Consider the following 20305-nt stretch of genomic DNA (forward strand, 5'->3'; position numbering starts at 1 on the left):
CCCTGTGAGATAGGTTCTTTTGACTGCAGAGAAGTCTGAGTTGCCTCAAGGAAAACAGCCTATCACAAGTACTAAGTCCAGGCCTTAAGGAGCCTGAAACATTGTTCAAGATCTGGAAGGTAGCTGGGAATCCAGGGCAGCTTAGGGACTGGGTTTTCTTGTCTTGTCATCTGTCTGCAGCAGGAGTCCTAGGGAGTCTACTAGCAATGGCTTGCTCTTCTCTGTCATGGCTGCTACTGCTTCCTTTGGTTCCCCAACCACCCAGCCCTAAAGAAGGTCCTCCTACCATGCTCTGCTCTTTTCTTTCACAGAACTCACTACAACTTACTGGTTTTATTTGTACTTATTTATTCCTCTTCTCTCCATCCCTCCACAGCATAGTCATAATTAGACTGTGAACTTCCTGAAGGTAGGGACATGGTTTTATTGATCATTGTATACATAGTTCTTAGCACAGTACATTCTGGCACATAGTATGATCTTAAAATGGATTTATGGAATGATGAATGACTTAATGAAAATGGGCAAAGAATCTCAATAGACATTTCTCCAAACTTAATCTATTTATCTGACAAGTGGATGTCTCTACTTGGGTATCTGCTAAGAATGTAACTCACCCAAAATAGAATTACTGATTTCCAGCTCCCCAAACTTTTTCTTCCTCCCCCCCCGCATCGCAGACCCTCAAACCTGGGAGTCATCCCTGTTCCCCTAACCCCATCACACACCAGCAGATATTCTTGGCTCTGTCTCCAAAATATTTTCAGTAGCCATCTACTTTTCTCCACCTACATTGCTACTAGGTCTAAGCCATCATTATTACTTACTTAGCTTATTGTAATAGTTTCTTAACTGGTGCCCCCACTTCTCTCAGCCACCTACACAGCAATTAAAGTTGTATTTTTAAAACATAAATCAGGTCATACTCCTATCACTCTTTTGCTTAAAGCCTGCAGTGAGTCTCATTGCAATAAGAATAATATCTGTGCCCTACAATGCCATATGTGATTTAATCCACTGCCTACCTTTCTGATTATATCAGGTACCATTTTATTCCACATTCATATGCTCCAGCTACATAACAGGCTTATTACTGCCCCAGGGTCTTTGCACACATTGCTTCTGCCTAGAATGTTATTCTGACTTTCCTGTGGCTGGCTTGCCATCACTGGAGTTTCAGCTGTAGTATCACTTCTTCAGAGAACTGTTCTCTGGCCACTCCATCTAAAATAAGACCCTATGTTATGATGATTTTAGAGGCAAGTAATAGAAAACTCAAAGGGGATTAAAGCCATACAGAAACATTGCTTATTTGAGAAGCCTAGTGGTGGCTGTTCTAACATTACCTCAGTGTCAGGACACTGGGTAATATCTTTTTGAGTCTCAGGACTTGCCCTGCCCTTATTACTGGGTGATAAGATACCACCCAGTGCCCTGACCTCTTCACATGACAGTTTACAAAGGTTAAGAAGTAAGGGGCAGCCAGGCCCACAAGATAGAACACTTTCCACATGCTTCTTTCCTCTTACCAGGAGAGAAACATTTTCTCAAGAGCTTCCCAACATCCACCTAGAGATTTCCTCTTGTCTCAGTGCCAGAAGCAATGATGATGTGACCATCCCTAGCTGCAAGGGATGGCAGAAAGTTGTTATCTTGCCTTTTCAGCCTCTTGAGAGAGGAAGACAAGGGAGAAGTTGGGAATGGCCATTGGGTAACCAACCAGTCATGTGCCATCCCATTTTTCATGGGTCCTTGGTCCCTCATTTTGCTTTATTTTTCTCCCTAGCACTAGCCATTACTTTACTCTTTATGTATTTGTTTAGCTGTTATTTGTTTTCCTTACTAGAGGTAAGCTCCACAAAAACAGGGACCTTGTCTGTCTAGCTGACTTCCATATTTTTAGCAATTAGCACAATCCTGGTTCACATTGAGTGATAAGAAATATTGGGTAATTGTATAATTGAAGACTATTTTGCATATACCATTGTAAGAAAATAGTCATTTCTTAGGGTGATGTTTCTTGATATTTCTTCCCCCCCCCCCCCATTTTGTCTGATTTTATAGATTTTGTGTGAACAGTAGAGAGAGGGAGAAGTTCAGTATTATTAACCCTGGAGCTACATCCCTCCTGCACAGAACTTTACTAAATGGCAGTGGGGTGAGAGAGATTGGCTAGTGTCCTTTATATGCACCTATAGTGAGATGCCAGGGTAACCTAACATTTTCTCCTGCAACATTGTTTGTAAAGAATTTGGGGAGGACTGCAGCTCATGACCAACAGAAACGTTCATGTGGGGTAGAGCTTGGGTTCCTTTCTGTTATATTCTTTTGGGTGTGACATTTATTCCAGTGCTAGCCATCCCTACACAAAACTGTCAAGTAGGTGCTTCTTCACCTTCAGCCTTTCACCCTTCACCCACTCCCTCCCATAATGGCACCCCATCTTTATTCTCTCAGGTGTGACTGTCCTCAAGACTTTTGTTTTGGCACCTCTTCTTTTTTCCTTCCCACTAAGATCATTGATCTCAGAGATAAAAGGGGTCTCTTCTGCTTATAATAGTAAAAATATTTACTCTTTAAGAAGTATTTACATTTTAATAGGGACCTTGACTTTAAAAGAATGATGCTCTAATGGTAAGAGAAGTTGAGAAAGAAGCTTTCCTCATTCCCAGAAATCACTCCAAGGATGCTGACTCTGTTTATTTCTGATATTTTAGAATTCATGTGAAGGACAAAGAAAGGTAAAGGTGGTAGAAGAGTAATACAGGTCCATGGACAACCAGTATCCAGACACAAAGATGGTGTGCCCAGGCTGCTCTTAGGACACTGCTCGATCCCAGGCCGGAAACAGATTGAAAGGCACAGAGCTGGAACTATTATGGAGGAATATTTATATGTTATATGACATACAATAGAAAAGGGGGAAAGGGCAGTAGAGAAAATTCCACGTTAGTAAGCATGTGATACTAGGGGTCTCCGATGGTGGAGGAGAAACTGTTTCACTGGAAATATGAGGTTCTTTTGCAATTATTCACAATTACTTAATGGAAATAATTTAAGTGGAGTGGATTTCACATGTTTTTGAGAAAGACATTCAATTCATTGTATTACATATTTTGGTTTAAAGTATAGAAAAAGGTTTTATTTGGCTAATCTGTCACTAAAAAAAATCATGCCCAACTTGGAGAAAGGTTGTGTTGATTTATTTGGATCTCAATGATTTTTCCCTTAGAATCAACAATGTGAATAATGATTAGGTGCCAAGGCCCCTCTGCAAAAGCTATTCACTCTTAACACAGTTAAATTATGTGACTGATGTTAGTATTATCACTACAGTAGGAGATGTGGTTACTAAAATTTGCTTGTCATATGGCTTTTGACACTTCCATGGGCTAACAGTAGTAAGAGTGCTAATTTTTTTTAAAGTTTTAAAAAGTTGATATTTAAATTCCGTTTAGTTAACATACAGTATAATGTTAGTTTTAGGTGTACAGGATAGTGATTCAACACTTCCATTCATCACAAAGTGCTGATCAGAAGTGCACTCTTTAATCCCCATCACCTAGGTCACCTGTCGCTCCGGCTCCCCTCTGGTAACCATCAGTTTGTTTTCTATAGTTGAGTCTTTCTTGGTTTGCCTCTCCTTTTTTCCTCTTCGCTCATTTGTTTCTTAAATTCTATATATTGTGAAATCATATGGTGCCTGTCTTTCTCTGACTGATTTACTTCACTTAGCGTAATGCTCTCTAGCTCCATCCTTGTTGTTGCAAGTGGCAAGATTTCATTCTTTTTTATGGCTGAGTAATATTCCATCGTATATATATATACACATCACATTTTCTTTATCCGTTCACCTATCAGTGGACACTTGGGCTGTTTCCTTAATTTGGCTATTGTGATAATACTGCTATAAACATTTGGGGTGCATGTATCCCTTCAAATTAGTATTTTTGTATTCTTGAGGTAAATGCCTCGTAGTGCAATTGCTGGATTGTACTAGTTCTATTTTTAACTTTTTTAAGAACCTCCGTAAGAGTGCTAATTTTTTAAGCACTTGCTATATGCTAGACACTGCATTAGATCATGTATAGACCTGCACAAGGATAAGGCTTATTGACAATTTTCCTCATACTAGGCAGATTGGTTGGTATTAGCTCATTTAACTCCTGTGCATATATTATCTCATTTTATCTTCATAATAATCAAATACGATAGGAATAATTATCCTTATTTTACAGATAAGAAAACTGGAGTTCAAGAAGGGTTAGATCATTTGTCCCGGGTCACACAACAACTTAGTGAGCAACAAAGGTGGAATTTACACTTGAGCTTTCTGACTTCAAAGCCTTCATACATGTACACTTTGCAATATTCCTATGTTGTGAGATGAGAAGATTTTCAGCACAGGATTATGTTCTGGGTGTAGGTTTGCCAGATTTAGCTAATAAAAATATAGGATACTAGTTAAATATTATGTGGGATATATCTATGCTAAAATATTGTCCTTTATCTGAAATTCATCTTTTACTGGGGATCCTGTATTTCATCTGGCAGGCATATCTGGGTGGCACATTGTGAGAACGTGTCTTATCCTCTCTGGTTTTTTTATTCCCCCACCACAGTCTTGCTGGTGGCTACCTGTGCCTTAGGTAGTTCCATAAAGCACTGAGCTCAGTGTCCACACCAAAGCCATAGCTCAGAGCCAGAAAGCAAGATAACCATTCAGGAAGCTTCTGAAGAGCCTGTGTGGCCTCCTTAGCCATTTGTAAATTCAGGGATGTAAATTCAGGGCTTCAGGGTATGTTGCCCTGTAAATCCTGCCCTACTGGAGGCAGTAGGCTGGTAAATGTTTAACATCTAGTTGAGCAGGAGAAGAAAAAAAAAACAAAACCTGATTTGTGGTGTTTGTCAGTTTCCATGGTGTGAATATTCCTGCCAAGGCTGATTTATACCAGCATGATGTCATTGAACTTGGAGTTGCGAAGAAATGTGCACAGCTGGCTCTGGGGAGCTCATGCAAGCCAGTCACCCACTACTGTTTTGGGTATTTCTTATTTTCACATATACAGCCTACTAACAATGCAAGGTTTAAGAGAAAATATCTACCACCATGGTATTTTCTAAGTTACAAAAATTAAAATTTAAAGGAGACATTTCCCTACTTGGGGCACTACCATTGATCAAACTTTTCCTCACTTTCAGTTCAAACGGGTTTAGAGTTCTGCTTTCATCCTGTGTTTAAAAGCCAATAACGGTTAATCATGTGTTATAATGAATTTCCAATCGTCTCACATTTTTCATTCTGAAGAAAGGCTGTATTTCCAGACCAACATGTCTTACTGTACTTTTGATGCCAAGCCTCTGTGCAGTATATGGTGGGAGTGATTTTTTTTTCCCCCAAATGTTCACTGTGTCACATATTTCTGAGCTAGCATATTGAACAGATGTATCTGTGGGTAGGCAAGAGGCTGTGGCGGAATAATTTTACATTCCTGTGTTTGAGGAGTGAAGAAAGACCTATCCATGTACAGCCAGTGTGAACCTCTGAATTCAGATCCAGCCTTTTGTGGCCTCCCTAGGCATGAAGCCCCAGTGGTGGTTAAGAGCATGGGCTTTGGAGTGAGGCAGTCCTGGGGTGACTACTTTATAACTATATGATCTTGGGGAAGAACTTCAGTTTTTTCCATTTGTGAAACACGGCTATTACCTACCTGAAAGGGCTATGTGTATGAAGTACCTGACATATAGTAAGCACAAAATAGATATCAATTCTCAGTGGTGTTAATGCTGTAACTACTGTCATAATTGTAATTAGTCTTACTGCTCAGTAGTAAACAACCTTATCTTATTTATCTGCTTTGGTCCAGCAGAAGCTTACCATGGTACAAGAAAATGTTTCAGGTTGGTTTTTTTTTTTCCCCAACCAAATCATGTAAAAAAAAAAAATTCAACATTATAAAAATTCTAGTTTGACATTAAATGTTTAAACAGATTTCAGAAATAAAAATGGTCTTTCTATATTGTAAGAATGCCTGTGAATCTTTATAATTCCATGAGGGAAAAGAGATCAGTTGTTAGGGTTCTTTGAATCTAGAAGCCGAAGCAGCAGTTGATATGCTTGGCAAAGGAATGGCCCCTGGTACAACCCTGAAGTAAACCAAGTTTGTCAGCTGTGTGCCTCTGTTCCTCTTTTGGTCCTTTTGTTTGTTTCTCATCTTTCATGCATTCATCCACCTATCAGTGTGATTTTTCAAAAAGCTAAAATCATGACTCACTCTTACACAAATAGGGGATGAACGTAGGTCAAAGATTTATCAACTTGCTACTGAAGAAACCAATGAGGTAATAGGGCTGGTTCTAAGAGCATTTGAATAGATGGGTATTTATAGGGTTTTGTTATTGTTATTGTTTGTTTTTTTAAAGAAGATGGACATAAGATTGCTAGACAGACACAAAACTGATATCCTACAGAGCAATAAGTTCATAACTCTTGGAGTTATTTTTTCTGCTAGACAGAAATCTGCAAGTTAACATGTACTTTCACAATGTCTGGGATTTAGTCATATAGTAAATAGCAAAATCAAGCACAGATACATTCTCCCAGAGAGTTAAATAATTCTTTGGGGGAACCCCCTTTAACAGTGTCTTAGCATGACATTAAAAAGATATGCTATACTCTCTTTGCTTTATTTTCAAGTATTGGATACTTTTTATTAACACATTTATCCATGTATTTATTCAGTAAACTTTTAGTATCTATATGGCCCAGGGATGCAGAGATAAAAACACAGTCCTTGCCCTAAGGAACTCATAACCTTATGAAGCAGAGCAACATTCAAAATAAAAGTTGCAGGGTGCCTGGGTGGCTCAGTTGGTTGAGCATCTGACTTCCGCTCAGGTCATGATCTCATGGTTCATGAGTTTGAGCTCCACATCGGGCTCTGTGCTGGCAGGTCAGAGACTGTCTGGGATTCTCTCTCGCCTTCTCCCCTTCTCAAAATAAATAAACTTGGAAAAAACAAAAACAAAAAACAAAACAAAATAAAAATTGCAATATACAGTGACAGGCATTTACCCCAGGCTCCTGAGAGGGGGATGGAGGTCCACCCAGTCCCTAGCTCTATACCATGTCAACCCATCCACCATTTCCCCACCTGTATATTGCAATAGCTCTCCTAGAGCCTGATAGATGAATGATAGTGTATAGAGATATATTCTAATAAGGGCCTTCAGTACTCAACTCAGTGGAGTGTATCATGTGGCAGTCTCAGAACTGAAGGGGAAGAGAGAGGTGGAGCAGGAAAGAGGTGAATAAGTTTTTCCTGTTTTGTTAAAATTACTGCATATGGATAACCCAGACATAATAACTAATTAAACAACCCTTGTATTTCAGAAACACTCCCCTGAAGAAGGATTTATTTCCAAATTAATGGGGTAGGCAAAATTTTACTTTGGAACCTGAAATTTTACTTTGGAACCCTAGAATTTAGTTATAACATGGCAGACTATTTTTTGGGGGGTGGGGATTGCAGAAGCCTGTCTGAGGACAGACATCTCAACTACCTTCACTCTCCCTTAAATGAGAATTCTACTGCATGTAGCAGTCGATGGAGGTGACTTTAGTTTCACAGTCTGTTTTCCCTGTCTCCATGGTCACCAGTGTTTCACCTCCATGAGAAGACACAATGACTTTCTATCTCTGGGTTTAATTCTCCTAGCAGAGCCCCCTATGGTAGGAGTCCTACATTTCAGTTCTCTGTCCCTATGGATTTGATTCAGTAAATATTTAATGGGCAATTGTTAATGTAAAGACAAAGAATAGCATTATTCACCTGGGAGCCCACAGTTTGATGAGGGAAGTCAGAAACATGAAAGCAATTCTGAAGCAGGGACTCCTGATCTTGGCTGCATGTTAGGATCACCTGGGGGGTTGCACTCCAGGCCAATTCAATTAGAATCTCTGGGGGAGGACCAGGACATCGGTATTTTTTAAAAGCTCCCTGAGAGAGTCCAATGCGTTGCTAAGCTAGAGAACCATTGTTCTAAAGGAAAGTACACTTGGAAAATGCTGCAATAAAGGACTAACAAAGTGCTGTGTGAACAAGGATACCACAGCCATTCTGGCTTTGTTCATACTCTCATCCACTGTTGACCACATTTCAGCCCATGAATGCAGAAAATGTAACCTCTCACTGTAACCTTGGGGAAATTTTAGGTCAGTTTGATTGTAGGACATTTAGAAACTGTGTATACTCTAGGAGGTGTGGTTTGTAGGAAACTATGTCCCCTAAGGGAAAGGGGACCCAAAAAAAGATGACCCCCAAATTCATTCCACGTGCTCTCTCTCTTCTTTGGAATGTTTTTTTCACTCCCTGTCTTCCTAAAGAAGTCCTAGTCTCTAAATCCCCAACTCAAACATCACCTCCTTTGTGAAGTGTCTCCTTTCTTTTTCATATCCCATGCAAAATTGGGTCCTTGTTTTTCTCTGCCACTTAGCTGCTTGCCTTTTTAGCATCAGTTATAATTATTACAGAATTTAGTTATGTCAGGCAGCTGTTTATCCATTTTCCCTCTTACAGGCTTTACTTATCTGTTTCCCTAGTACCTAGCATAGTGTCTTGTCTTGGTTTATTGAATGAAAAAACAGAGCCGTAGCCGTTGTACGTAATGTCCAAAAAGTCGTGCCATCGTTGGGGAGACCTGGACTCAGGACCTCCTCAAGGCTCCCTCGTCCGATTTCTGAGCTTTAGGAGCCTCTGCTTCCGAGTGGTGGGGCTAGAGAAGTGGGCAGACACACTCGCTGGTGTAATACAGCTGGAGGAAGTGATGGAAGGCCTCCTGGTGCTTTAGTTGTGGTGGTGAACTTGAGTTTCATCTCCAGAATTTTGCTACAAGGGAGAGACAAACAAAAGTAAGTTCACAGGTTCAAAGTGTGTGTGTTGACTACGGAGAAGAGGCTGTGCCACCAAGTCCTGTTTTATTTACGCTGCAGGCATCCCCCAAAAGTTGAGCACAGCCTGGGAAGATTCCTCGTCTGTTTTACTTTTAAACTTTAAATCTTTATTATATTTTATTTTATTTGTAGGTAATCCCCACACCCAGTGTGAGGCTCAAACTCCCAACCCCGAGATCAAGTCACACACTCTACTGACTGAGCCAGCCAGGTGCCCCTAAAGTTTAAATCTTTAAAAAAATAATTTTTTTTTGGTATTTCATAGGTTTTACACATATAAAGGTGAAGAGATCATTTCAACTTTGTAAGTACAAGGGTTATGCATTCCAGATTTTCTAGGGCAGTGCTAATTTTAGATCTTATATTCTGTTTTCCGACTGCATATCCTGATTTTTTTTAGATGGAGAGTGTGGTTGGTATTCTTATAATATCACCCAGCCAGCCATGCTTACAAGCCTTCTAGTAGTCAAATTTCTAATTATCTTACATTTCTTTTGAGAAATCACGTAAGGCTGCCTTATGGACAAAAAAGCCTGAAGGTAATATGGGACTGGCATTTACTACATCACACTGAGCTCCAGATTTTTGTTGAATGTGGTTTCAGGGTGAGAACAGTATATATTAACACTCATCTCCCTACCACAAATTAGTGCAAAAGTCCTTCAAGGAAAAGTGAGCCATTAAGAACTGTTCTGCCATTAAAAACTGTTCTTTCGGGGCACCTGGGTGGCTCAGTCGGTTGGGGGTCCGACTTCGGCTCAGGTCACGATCTCGAGGTCCGTGGGTTCGAGCCCCGTGTCGGGCTCTGTGCTGACAGCTCAGAGCCTGGAGCGCGCTTCGGATTCTGTGTCTCCCTCTCTCTCTGCCCCTCCCCCACTCATGCTTGCTCTCTCTGTCTCAAAAATAAAGGTTAAAAAAATTAAAAAAAAAAAAAAAAGAAAAAGAAAAACTGTTCTTTCATTAAGAACTGTTCTTGGTAGGGACCTGAATGGCTCAGTTGGAGGAGCATGTGACTCTTGATCTTAGGGTTGTGAGTTTGAACCCCACATTGGGTGTGGAGATTACTTAAAAAATGATATCTTTAAAAGAAAAACAATAACGAAAACTGCTCTTTAATCCCACCTCTAAACTTCAGAAATGCTTCTGTGTGAGGCTGGTCAACAGGAGCCCACCAACAGGGACACGGGGCCCCGCGGGAGCTGCTGGAGGGCCCCCCTGCTGTGCCACAGGCTACATGGGACTGCTCTGGTTATTTTGGACGTAGATGCTGTGTTTTCTCTTTCTGCTTAATAGATTCAGACCAAATTAGACCTTAATAATCCAACTACAACCAAAGTCACACCAATTTTAATTGAATAGCCCACAATTATATAATTGTTTTACCTATTAAAAAGTATAACTTTTATTGTCACTAAATAGTACCCTAAAAAGTTAAAGGCTAAATTTATAATAATCTTCTATATCTAAGGATCATAAGCTTTTACTTACTTATTTTTTTAAATTTGTTTTGAGAGAGACAGCATGAATGGGGGAGGGGCAAAGAAGAGGAGAAAGATAATCCCAAGTAGGCTCCACGCAGTCAGCACAGAGCCTTATGTGGGGCTCAAACTCACAAACCATGAGATCATCTGAGGTGAAACCAAGAGTCGGACACTTAACTGACTGAGCCATCCCGGCGCCCCAAGGATCATAAGCTTTTAAAAAACCAGCTGAGGGGCACTGAGTGGCTCTGTCGATTAAGTGTCCGACTTCGGCTCAGGTCATGATCTCGCGGTTTGTGAGTTCAAGCCCCACATCAGGCTCTGTGCTGATAGCTTGGAGCCTGGAGCCTACTTAGGATTCTGTGTCTCCCTCTCTCTCTGCCCCTCCCCTGCTCATGCTCTGTCTCACTCTGTCTCTCAAAAATAAATAAATGTTTATTTACCCAGCTGAGTAACAGTTACAGTTGGCTGGTTTTAATCATCCATTTGCCACAAACTTTCTAGTAATGTGGTTACATTCTATAGAGAACATCTTGTATGTTCTTTAGTCAATATGTTATTCTATGAAACAGTAACAGCAGAATAGCCTCAAGTTACATCATTTGTAAGTAGCAAGCTATTAGAACAGGGATCATGTCATCTTTTGGAAGAAGCAAGCTATTTTCAGATGTCATTAAATTAGAAGCTACTTCTGGCTCCTGTGAAAGCGTTACATACAGTTGCTCCGTGCCTTTCATAATGCTTCTGTATTGGAAATTCTGCATAAGTAAGAACGGGGCCATCTCTGGGAACCAGCCAGGCTGTCTGCACAGATTCCTGTTAGCTGTTTCCATAGTTGAAATCCGTGTGTTTCCATCTGTCCGAGTCTTCTCGTCGCAGCCTCACTGCTTTAGTGTCCTGACATTTAGGAACTTCTCACCTGTTTGCCATGCGTTCCATTTGGGAGTAGCACCCTTACCATGAGCCAGATTTGAGTGCCTTAACCCTTTGTGGTCCCCAGCGGGTGAAGGCAACAAGGATATGTCTAGGGGTGGGGCTGGGCAGGAGTTCTACCTCACTTGAGTAAGGGTTGAGAAAGGGAGAGGCCAGGGACAGCCTGAGCTGGGATCAGCCAAAACAGCTCCTAAAACAAAAGAGAAGTGGAACCAGAGCTCTTTCTGGATGGTAGTCCAGGGTTCCTGCCAGTCTACGGGTCCTGGCAGGACGTAGACAACAGTCTCAGTGTCCGATAAGACTGTTAGCCTTAGGAGTCGCTCTTTATAACACCATTTTAACAGGAGGCCTCATTCTTCTTTTCTTATCCAGAACTAAGAGGAAAAAAGTGAATATGGTTTTTGCTCACAGAATGGATAACAGCAAGCCGCCTTTGGTCATCCCCACGCTCCTGGTGCCCCTCCAAAACCACAGCTGCACCGAAACAGCCGCACCTCTGCCAAGCCGTGACCTGACAGACTTACATGGGGAGCACGGCTGGATGAGCAACAGAACGGACCTGCAGTACGGACTGAGACCCGGGGAAGTGGCCACAGCCAGCATTTTCTTCGGGGCCCTGTGGCTGTTCTCTGTATTTGGCAACTCCCTGGTTTGTCTGGTCATCCACCGGAGTAGGAGGACACAGTCCACCACCAACTACTTTGTGGTCTCCATGGCATGTGCTGATCTTCTCATCAGCGTCGCCAGTACGCCTTTCGTCCTGCTTCAGTTCGCCACGGGGAGGTGGACACTTGGCAGTGTGATGTGTAAGCTGGTGCGGTATTTTCAGTATCTCACCCCGGGCGTCCAGATCTACGTCCTCCTCTCCATCTGCATAGACCGGTTCTACACCATTGTCTATCCCCTGAGTTTCAAGGTGTCCAGAGAAAAAGCCAAGAAAATGATTGCCGCGTCGTGGGTCTTCAATGCAGCCTTCGTGACCCCCCTGTTCTTTTTCTATGGCTCCCACTGGGACAGTCATTGCAATTACTTCCTCCCTGCCTCTTGGGAAGGAACTGCCTACACTGTCATCCATTTCTTGGTGAGCTTTGTGATTCCTTCTGTCCTCATCATCTTATTTTACCAGAAGGTCGTGAAGTATATCTGGAGAATAGGCACCGATGGTCGGACAGTGCGGAGGACGATGAACATTGTCCCGAGGACAAAAGTGAAAACTATCAAGATGTTCCTCATTTTAAATCTATTGTTCCTGCTCTCCTGGCTACCTTTTCATGTGGCTCAGCTGTGGCACCCCCCCGAACGGGACTCTAAGAAAAGTTCCCTTGTTTTCACAGCTATCACATGGATATCTTTTAGTTCTTCAGCCTCTAAACCTACGCTCTATTCCATTTATAATGCCAATTTTAGGAGAGGAATGAAAGAAACTTTTTGCATGTCCTCAATGAAGTGTTACCGAAGCAATGCCTATACTATCACAACCAGTTCAAGGATGGCCAAAAAAAACTACGTTGGCATTTCAGAAATTCCTCCCACGGCCAAAACTATAACCAAAGACTCAATCTATGATTCATTTGACAGAGAAGCCAAGGAAAAAAAGCTTGCTTGGCCCATTAATTCAAATCCACCAAATACTTTTGTCTAATTTCGCAGAGTTCTTTCAATTATTGTTATGTTGCCAGAGATTAAAAAGCTTTAACTCTAAAAACAGAAGCTATTTATATGCATTTTTTTTTCTGTCAACTTTCTGAGGGAAATGTTTTATTTTGTAAAATGCATTTAACTATTGATTGGAATTTCTGTGGTTTTCTTTTGGTTGCCTTTTCTTTTAGGGGAAGCTTTCACCTTGAGCTATAGTTAAGAGTTCTTTTACTCTATTAGTTACGTGCATAAAAGAGAGAATGCGTTCCTACTTTTTAGTTACCATTAGGTCCAAAAAGCATAAACCATACACACAGCCTTTGATTAATGACTCGAATTTGTTTTATTCTGTCTCCTTTTTCTCCTCCCTACTGAAATTTTATAACTATGGGCTTCTGTTCCAAATGAAATCTTCTGTCACACACATTTCAGAGACTTGTATTTCTGCGACTAAGTAACATTAAGGGAGTGTTAATATTGTATATGTTTTTACATTACTTTCTTCCAAGTAATTGCTGTCCGGATCTCCTGTGGAAAGCACCCTGTATGATGGAATACACTGGAACTTTCTGGGAAGTCTTCTGTGATTAAATTTGACTCAGGATTCTTAGAGAAAGAAAACTTATAAAATTGCCTAATATCTCTCTCCCTCTCTCTTTCTCTCTCTCTCTCTCTCTCCCCATCTCTCATTTTCATTCTCCCTTAACCTAAGCAGTTGATGAGGTCTTGAAAATTCTGAGGTCAATATGTTTTTCTCACATCTGTGTCCCATCTGGGCTGTGTCTAGGATGTTTACTTCCCTTCTATGAGTTAAACTCAAGCAAATGAGTAGGTGTCCTTGCTAGGCAAGCCCTTTAGAAAATGCCAGTGGGAGAAATGACACATGGCGTTTCTCTGTGCTCTGCACTTCAGGCAGAGGGCTTTGGCTGCCTGGCCCGACCTCTATAAATAGATATAGCAAGGACGAGAAGCACCTGCTTCATCCTCCTTGATACTCTGACCTGAGGCCATACGTCCAACCAGCACCTTTTCCCCCTCATCTCTCTCCAGGATACATCTTCATAGCCTGGCCAAATTCAGACTCTTCTTTGCCTGTGCTATCTCTAGGTTTTCTTCTCTGCTTGTCAGCTTTCTGTTGTTTCAAATCTAGGTCCAGCACATTTTAAAAATGTTCCTATTTAAACAGTAAAGGGCCTACATGGGGCACCTGGGTGGCTCAGTCGTTAAGCGTCCGACTTTCAGTTCAGGTCATGATCTTGCAGTCTGTGGGTTTGAGCTCCGCATCAGGCTCCGTGCTGACAGCTCAGAGCCTGGAGCCTGCTTCAGATTCTGTCTCCCTCTCTCTGCCCTTCCCCCACTCATGCTCTCTCTCTGTCTCTCAAAAATGAATAAATGTTAAAAATAAATAAACAATAAAGGGCTTACAGACAAGACAGTATGCATTTTCACATCCCAGTTAAGAGCTGCAAATAATAATTCCAGTTCTTCAGCAATTTTACCCGCATTATCTTATTTTATCCTCTTGGGAATTCTGTGATGTACTTCTTGTCATCTGCGCCTCATAGATGAGAATCTGGAATACTATGTTTTGTGACTTGCCCACATTGGAGCGTGACAGAGCTGGTATTCACACTCAGGGCCTCTAACTGCGTGTATATCACTCTTTCCTTGACACTACAGATGTCTCTCTAAGGAACACACGAGTGGCCAAACCCGTCCAGGCCTCCGGGGGTCTTCTGGCTGCTGCTTTGGTAGAAATCTAAGGTCTAAGAGAATCCGCCCATTCTTAAAAGGAGAGTCTAGGTGGGATTTAATGAGCTGGCCCTCACCTTTTCTTTGGCTGTGGATAGGTTGTTGGACTTGCGCTGAATGTCAGAGATACAGACAAAGGGAAACGAGACAAGACTGGGTTCAATAATTAGGACAAGGAACAAGAACAAGAAAGCGTTTCATCTACGAAACATCTACAGAGCCGGTGTTTTTAAATGGAGCTGCTTCCTTCAGTCAAGTTCAAAAGGCAAAAAGAACATCTCATATTTTCCTTTTTCGTTTTCCTCCTCATCTTCTTCTTCCTTATCCCATCAGCAGATGGCACTCTAAAATGACAAAAGAAGCTAGACATTTCTCTCACTTAGCCCTCGAATTCTATGGTTCAGACTTGTTAAAAAACAGAGAAAACCCTTGCATTTTTGTCCATTTTTTGGTCCATACTGTTGGTCCATTTAAAAGGAATATTTTTAAAAGATTGTAAAAAGTTAAATTTAATTCATCTCAATTTTGTTTATATTTTTAGGTTTTAGTTTAAACTAAAGGAGTTCTAAGCTCCATTCTATCTATAATGTTCTGTGAGTTTATCCTAGTTGGTGGAAATTCAGTGAGACAATTTCATAGCTGAATTATTATAGGTCATGAGACTGACTTGGTTGACACTTCAAGGGTTTTTTTTTTTAAAGAATCTCCCAAATAATGACAAATTAAAAGTGTCAACCAAATCATAGTCTCATGACCTATAATAATCCAGCTATATTCTCTGAGCATGTTGATAATTCACTGTATTTTTGTTTAGTCTGTTTTTAAAAAATTTTTTTCAATGTTTATTTGTTTTTGAGAGACAGAGAGAGGGAGACAGCTTGAGGGAAGGGGCAGAGAGAGAGAGAGAGAGAGAGAGACAACAGAATCCAAAGCAGGCTCTGGGCTCTGAGCTCTCAGCACAGAGCCCAATGCAAGGCTCAAACCCATGAACCATGAGATCATGACCTAGCTGAAGTTGGACACTTTACAAACTGAGCCACCCAGGCGCCCCTAGTCTTATTTAATATTCAGGATTCCTGTTGTCTCACTTGATCCTGAAATAGAGGAAACTGGATATAATTCACAGATTGATGAGGCTTTGTGTAAGTCCCAACAGTACAAGAACAACATTCTCCATAACTCATATCTGCCTAGCAAGAATCAGTTAAATCACAGGGAGGCAGCCTATTGGAGACAGTAAAAACATCACCCCAGTCTCCTTACCAGGTACATATGAGGTGCGCCATGAATCTGGATTCACGTAGCCTCCAAAGCGGAGTTCAAGAAAAATGATAGTGGGGAACAGGGTTCATAGTAGAGGTGATGCTCATACCTGGCTCCCAGAGACTGTCAGAGGAAGGGACAGGGACGCATCCTTTAAGGTGGAATTCAAGTTGTTCCTTTTCTTCTAATCTTCAGTGAAAGCATTAATCAAATCAGCCTGCTGCTGAAAGTCCACAAGCACATCCTGCTCATATGTGCTTCTCAGTTGACCTGACATGCCAGGTTTTTACCCAAGATGGCTGGAGCTGATTCCCTGGGCCAGAATTCCTTGCTCAGGAAGGACAATTTTACCCAGGGGGGCCTCAACCAAATATGTGGGAGCAGTCATTTGCCAGATAAGGTGGGCAGTTTTGTGTCTTGGGGTGGGCACAGTCTTTCCCTTTTCCCTTCCAGTCTTGCTGCCCCCTGCTCAAACTCACTGTGAAACAACATAACTGAGATCTATTGGAGCTACTGGACCAGGATCAGCTTCGAGGATGAGCTCCTCTGGAAGAACTGCATGTAAAAGCAATGAAGAATTACAGATTTTTGGATTAGAAGGGACATTGAGAGACCTAGCCAATGCCCCTTATTGTTTAGGAGAGGAAATTACAACCAAGGGAGGTCAAATTAGGGGTAAACTAAAATGCCTTCTACCAACCAGTCCAACATCCTTTTATATATATAAAGTTTGTTTGTTTGTTTGTTTTTAGAGAGAGAAGAATGCACACTAGTGGGGAAGGGGCAGAGAGAGAGGGAGAGGGAGAATCCAAGCAGGCTCCGTGCTGTCAGTGCAGAGCCCGATGCAGGGCTCAATCTCAGGAACCGTGAACTCATGACCTGAGCTGAAATCGAGTCAGACGCTCAACTGACTGAGCCACCAAGGCGCCCCCCAGTCCAACATTCTTTTAACTTCACCATTCTGCTTGCCGTGGCATGATTCATTTATTGGAGAAAAAATCCTCCCTGTGTGCAGAAGTCTATGAAGAGAATAAACAATTCCCCACTGTTCAGTTAACCTGCTAATTCATCTGGAACAGAGACTACCTCGGCGTACTCTAATTAGAGAACAGGGGAGACAAACGGACTTTGTCTAAGTGTTTTGCAGAATGACCACTTGGCGGCACTGTGGCTAGTAGGTAGAGCCCACCACCTCTTCCTGATGCCTGTCACATGGGCAATTTCTGAGAGGTCCTGGTCTCCTAGCAACAAGTCAGGGAAAATTGCTGAGCACAAGAAGCAGCTGTAGATTAACTGATCAATCAGTGTGTTCAAAAGACAGAGTATCTAAACATTTGGAGGAAATTCCAAAATAATTAATACTCTTTACAGACATGAAATCACTTGTCAAAATATTATTCTAAATCCATTTTGCAAATGGTATCACTTTCGCAAAACCCCATCAGACACCAAACTGGCGGGAGTGCCACCCACACTTACCAAGGCCTCTGTCTTTTCTGTTCCCTTTACCATTTGACTCTGAGAATTCATGGCCCTTTTCATAGAAGTGCAATCTAGACTTTTCCTAAAAGTAAATGTCCCTATGCTCCTAGGCAGTTAAGTTTATTTTAGGTTGAATTTATTTTAGGGCCCTCTCATTTCCCTCAGACCGTCTTTAATTTTTTGATCCCCTATAATCTGGGCCATTCTGCACTTTTTGCTCAACCGAACAAAGCTCTGTATTCTTTTCCAGAAGAAGCCTCTTTAAAAGATTGCCTTTTAAAACTCCCCATCAACCCTGAGTTATACAATTAGGGCTATACAATTAGGATTCACCTATAATTTGAAGAATGTGCGATTTCACTTCTGCAGGAAAATGACTCCCAAAAAATCCTGGCCTCTGCAATGAGGGGTATATGTATCTCTGGTTCCAAGATTATAATGTAGGTCTGGAAGCTTGCGAATATAATCTGGTTTTCAGCAGGCAGCAATAAAGTAGTCCCGGGTATTTGCCCACAATAGCTAAATACAGATTAACACTCCTCTAAGGGAATTTTTTTTTTTTTTTTTTAAGTCTGCAATCTAAACTGTAGCTGTAACATTCCCTGATTCCCCTTTAAGTGTTTGAGGATTCTGGTTCTGGCAGCCTGAAATTTTTTTTTAAGTTTTATTTATTTATTTTGAGAGAGAGAGGGAGAGAGAGAATCTCGAGCAGGATCCACATCATCAGTACAGAACCCGATGCGGGGCTCAAACTCATGAACCATGGGACCATGACCTGAGCCAAAACCAAGAGTCAGATGCTTAATCAATTGAGCCACCCAAGAGTTCCTCTAAGGGAATTTTGAATGAATCTTCTCTACTCTCCTTCCCTGACAGGTCTTCCAAAGAACAGTCTAAGAAGACTATATTCCCAGGGCACCTGGGTGGCTCAGTTGGTTAAACATCTGACTTTGGCTCAGGTCATGATCTCGTGGTTCATGAGTTCAAGCCCCGTGTCGGGCTCTGTGCTGCCAGCTTGTAGCCTAGAGCTTGCTTTGGATTCTGTGTCTCCCTCTCTCTCTGCCCCTCCTCTGCTCATGCTCTGTCTCTGCCTCTCTCTCAAAGATAAAATAAAACATTAAAAATGTTTCAAAAAATGAAAAAGAAGACCGAGTAGTCTTAGGTCTTCTGAGGTCTTAGGTCTATTAGCGTTCTGCTAATAGGACCCTGAGCGTGCTGGATGAGGACATGGCAGAGACACCTGGACAACAGAAAAGTAGATGCAGGATTTGTATGGTAGAGACAACGGGCAGCACACTAGCTGAGAAGAAAAGATACATACTCTGTCCATCAGTCTAGATTCATGTACACTTCTGGGCTATCTGATTGTCCAGGAAGATGTATTCTACTTGAACGACGCTTTGAAAATCAGGCACAACATTCCAGCGATACATCCAGCCAGCAAAGTTTTCCTTAGTCATAAATAGTATTATGGTTGCTTTCAAGGGCTCGGAAGTCAACTTCTGGGTTGAAGTTTGGATTCTGCTTACCACCCGTTTACCCAGAAAATTATTCTCAAACCCCAGCTTCTCCATTTTTAAAATGGGGAATGTAGCGGTATCTACCTGTACTAGACTTCTCTAGAACCCTAATGACAGAACTAATAGGATGTAGTTAGATGATAGCTAGCTAGCTAGATGATAATATTTGGAGGAAGTGGCTCAGGCCATTGAGGGGACTGACAAGCTTGAAATGTGTAGGGCAGGCAGGCAGGCTGGGGTTGCAGTTTATGAAATCTATGGGCCGGGCCAGCAGGCAGCATTTGATGTTGTAGTCTTGAGGCAGAATTGCTTCTTCTCTGGGAAACCTCATTTTTTGTTCATAAGGCCTTTAACTGATTCAATAAGGCCCACCCAGATTATCAAGGATAATCTTTATTTAAAGTCAACTGATTGTAGATGTCAACCACGTCTACAAAATACCTTCACAACATCTAGATTAGTGTTTGATTAAATGACTAGGTACTATAGCTAGCTAAATTGACATGGGAGACTAACCATCACACCACCTTACAGAATTGTTGCAGTAATAAAATGAGCCCAAACTCATGTAAATCATCAGTGTATTACTGAACACATGTGAAGCCCTTAATAAAGGTTTTCTAATGCTATTTTACTTTAGTCACTGCTAACCCGGTGAATTTTCCCATTTTTCAAGTTACTTGGCACCTATTGCCATGTGTTAACATTAGTAGAAATGGGTTTTTAATGTTACTATCAAATTGTGGCATTGTTTTCCTTCTGTAGCTTTTTTTTTTTCTTTCTTTTTTTTAAGTTAAGATTTTACAGACTCAAGGTGGAAGGAACAATTGGAAGCAGGAACTTGAATGGAAGGGACATAGGTGGTAGGGCTACTTCACTACTCACCCCAAAGGAAACTTTTCCCCCTGAAAATATTTCTTAAGAAAGAATGGTCCAGGGGGTACCTGGGTGGCTCAGTCACTTAAGCAACTGACTCTTGATTTCAGCTCAGGTCATGAGCTCACGGTTCCTGAGATCAAGCCCAGGGTCTGGCTCTGCACTGGCAGCACAGAGCCTGCTTGGGATTCCCTCTCTCCCTTGCTCTCTGCCCCTCCCCCGCCTGCATACTCTCTTACTCTCAAAATAAATTAATAAAATTTAAAAAAGAATTTTAAAAAGGAGGAATGGTCCAAAACAGGATACACAAAATACTTGAGGATGTAGACTTTTATTGTCACCCTTCTGTTGGGATTTCCACTTTATACAGAAGAGAAAACTGATGGGGGTGGAGGGGAATCAGTTTT

At 41.6% G+C, this 20305-nt stretch overlaps 1 protein-coding gene across 3 annotated transcripts in view; it reads left to right on the top strand.

Moving 5' to 3' along the window:
• The window catches only part of GPR19 (G protein-coupled receptor 19), a 39377-nt gene extending 26048 nt beyond the window's left edge, over positions 1-13329 (top strand). For all 3 annotated transcript variants that reach the window (XM_053895086.1, XM_019452002.2, XM_019452003.2), the window contains one exon: positions 11740-13329. In XM_053895086.1, the coding sequence (XP_053751061.1) occupies positions 11762-13009 (1248 nt within the window). In that variant the 5' untranslated portion in view covers positions 11740-11761 and the 3' untranslated portion in view covers positions 13010-13329. The remainder of the gene's footprint in view (positions 1-11739) is intronic.
• Positions 13330-20305: the final 6976 nt, after the last annotated feature.

This window comes from Panthera pardus, unplaced genomic scaffold (genome assembly GCF_024362965.1).
Source record: "Panthera pardus isolate Hobbes unplaced genomic scaffold, ASM2436296v1 HiC_scaffold_6, whole genome shotgun sequence".
NCBI lineage: Eukaryota > Metazoa > Chordata > Mammalia > Carnivora > Felidae > Panthera > Panthera pardus.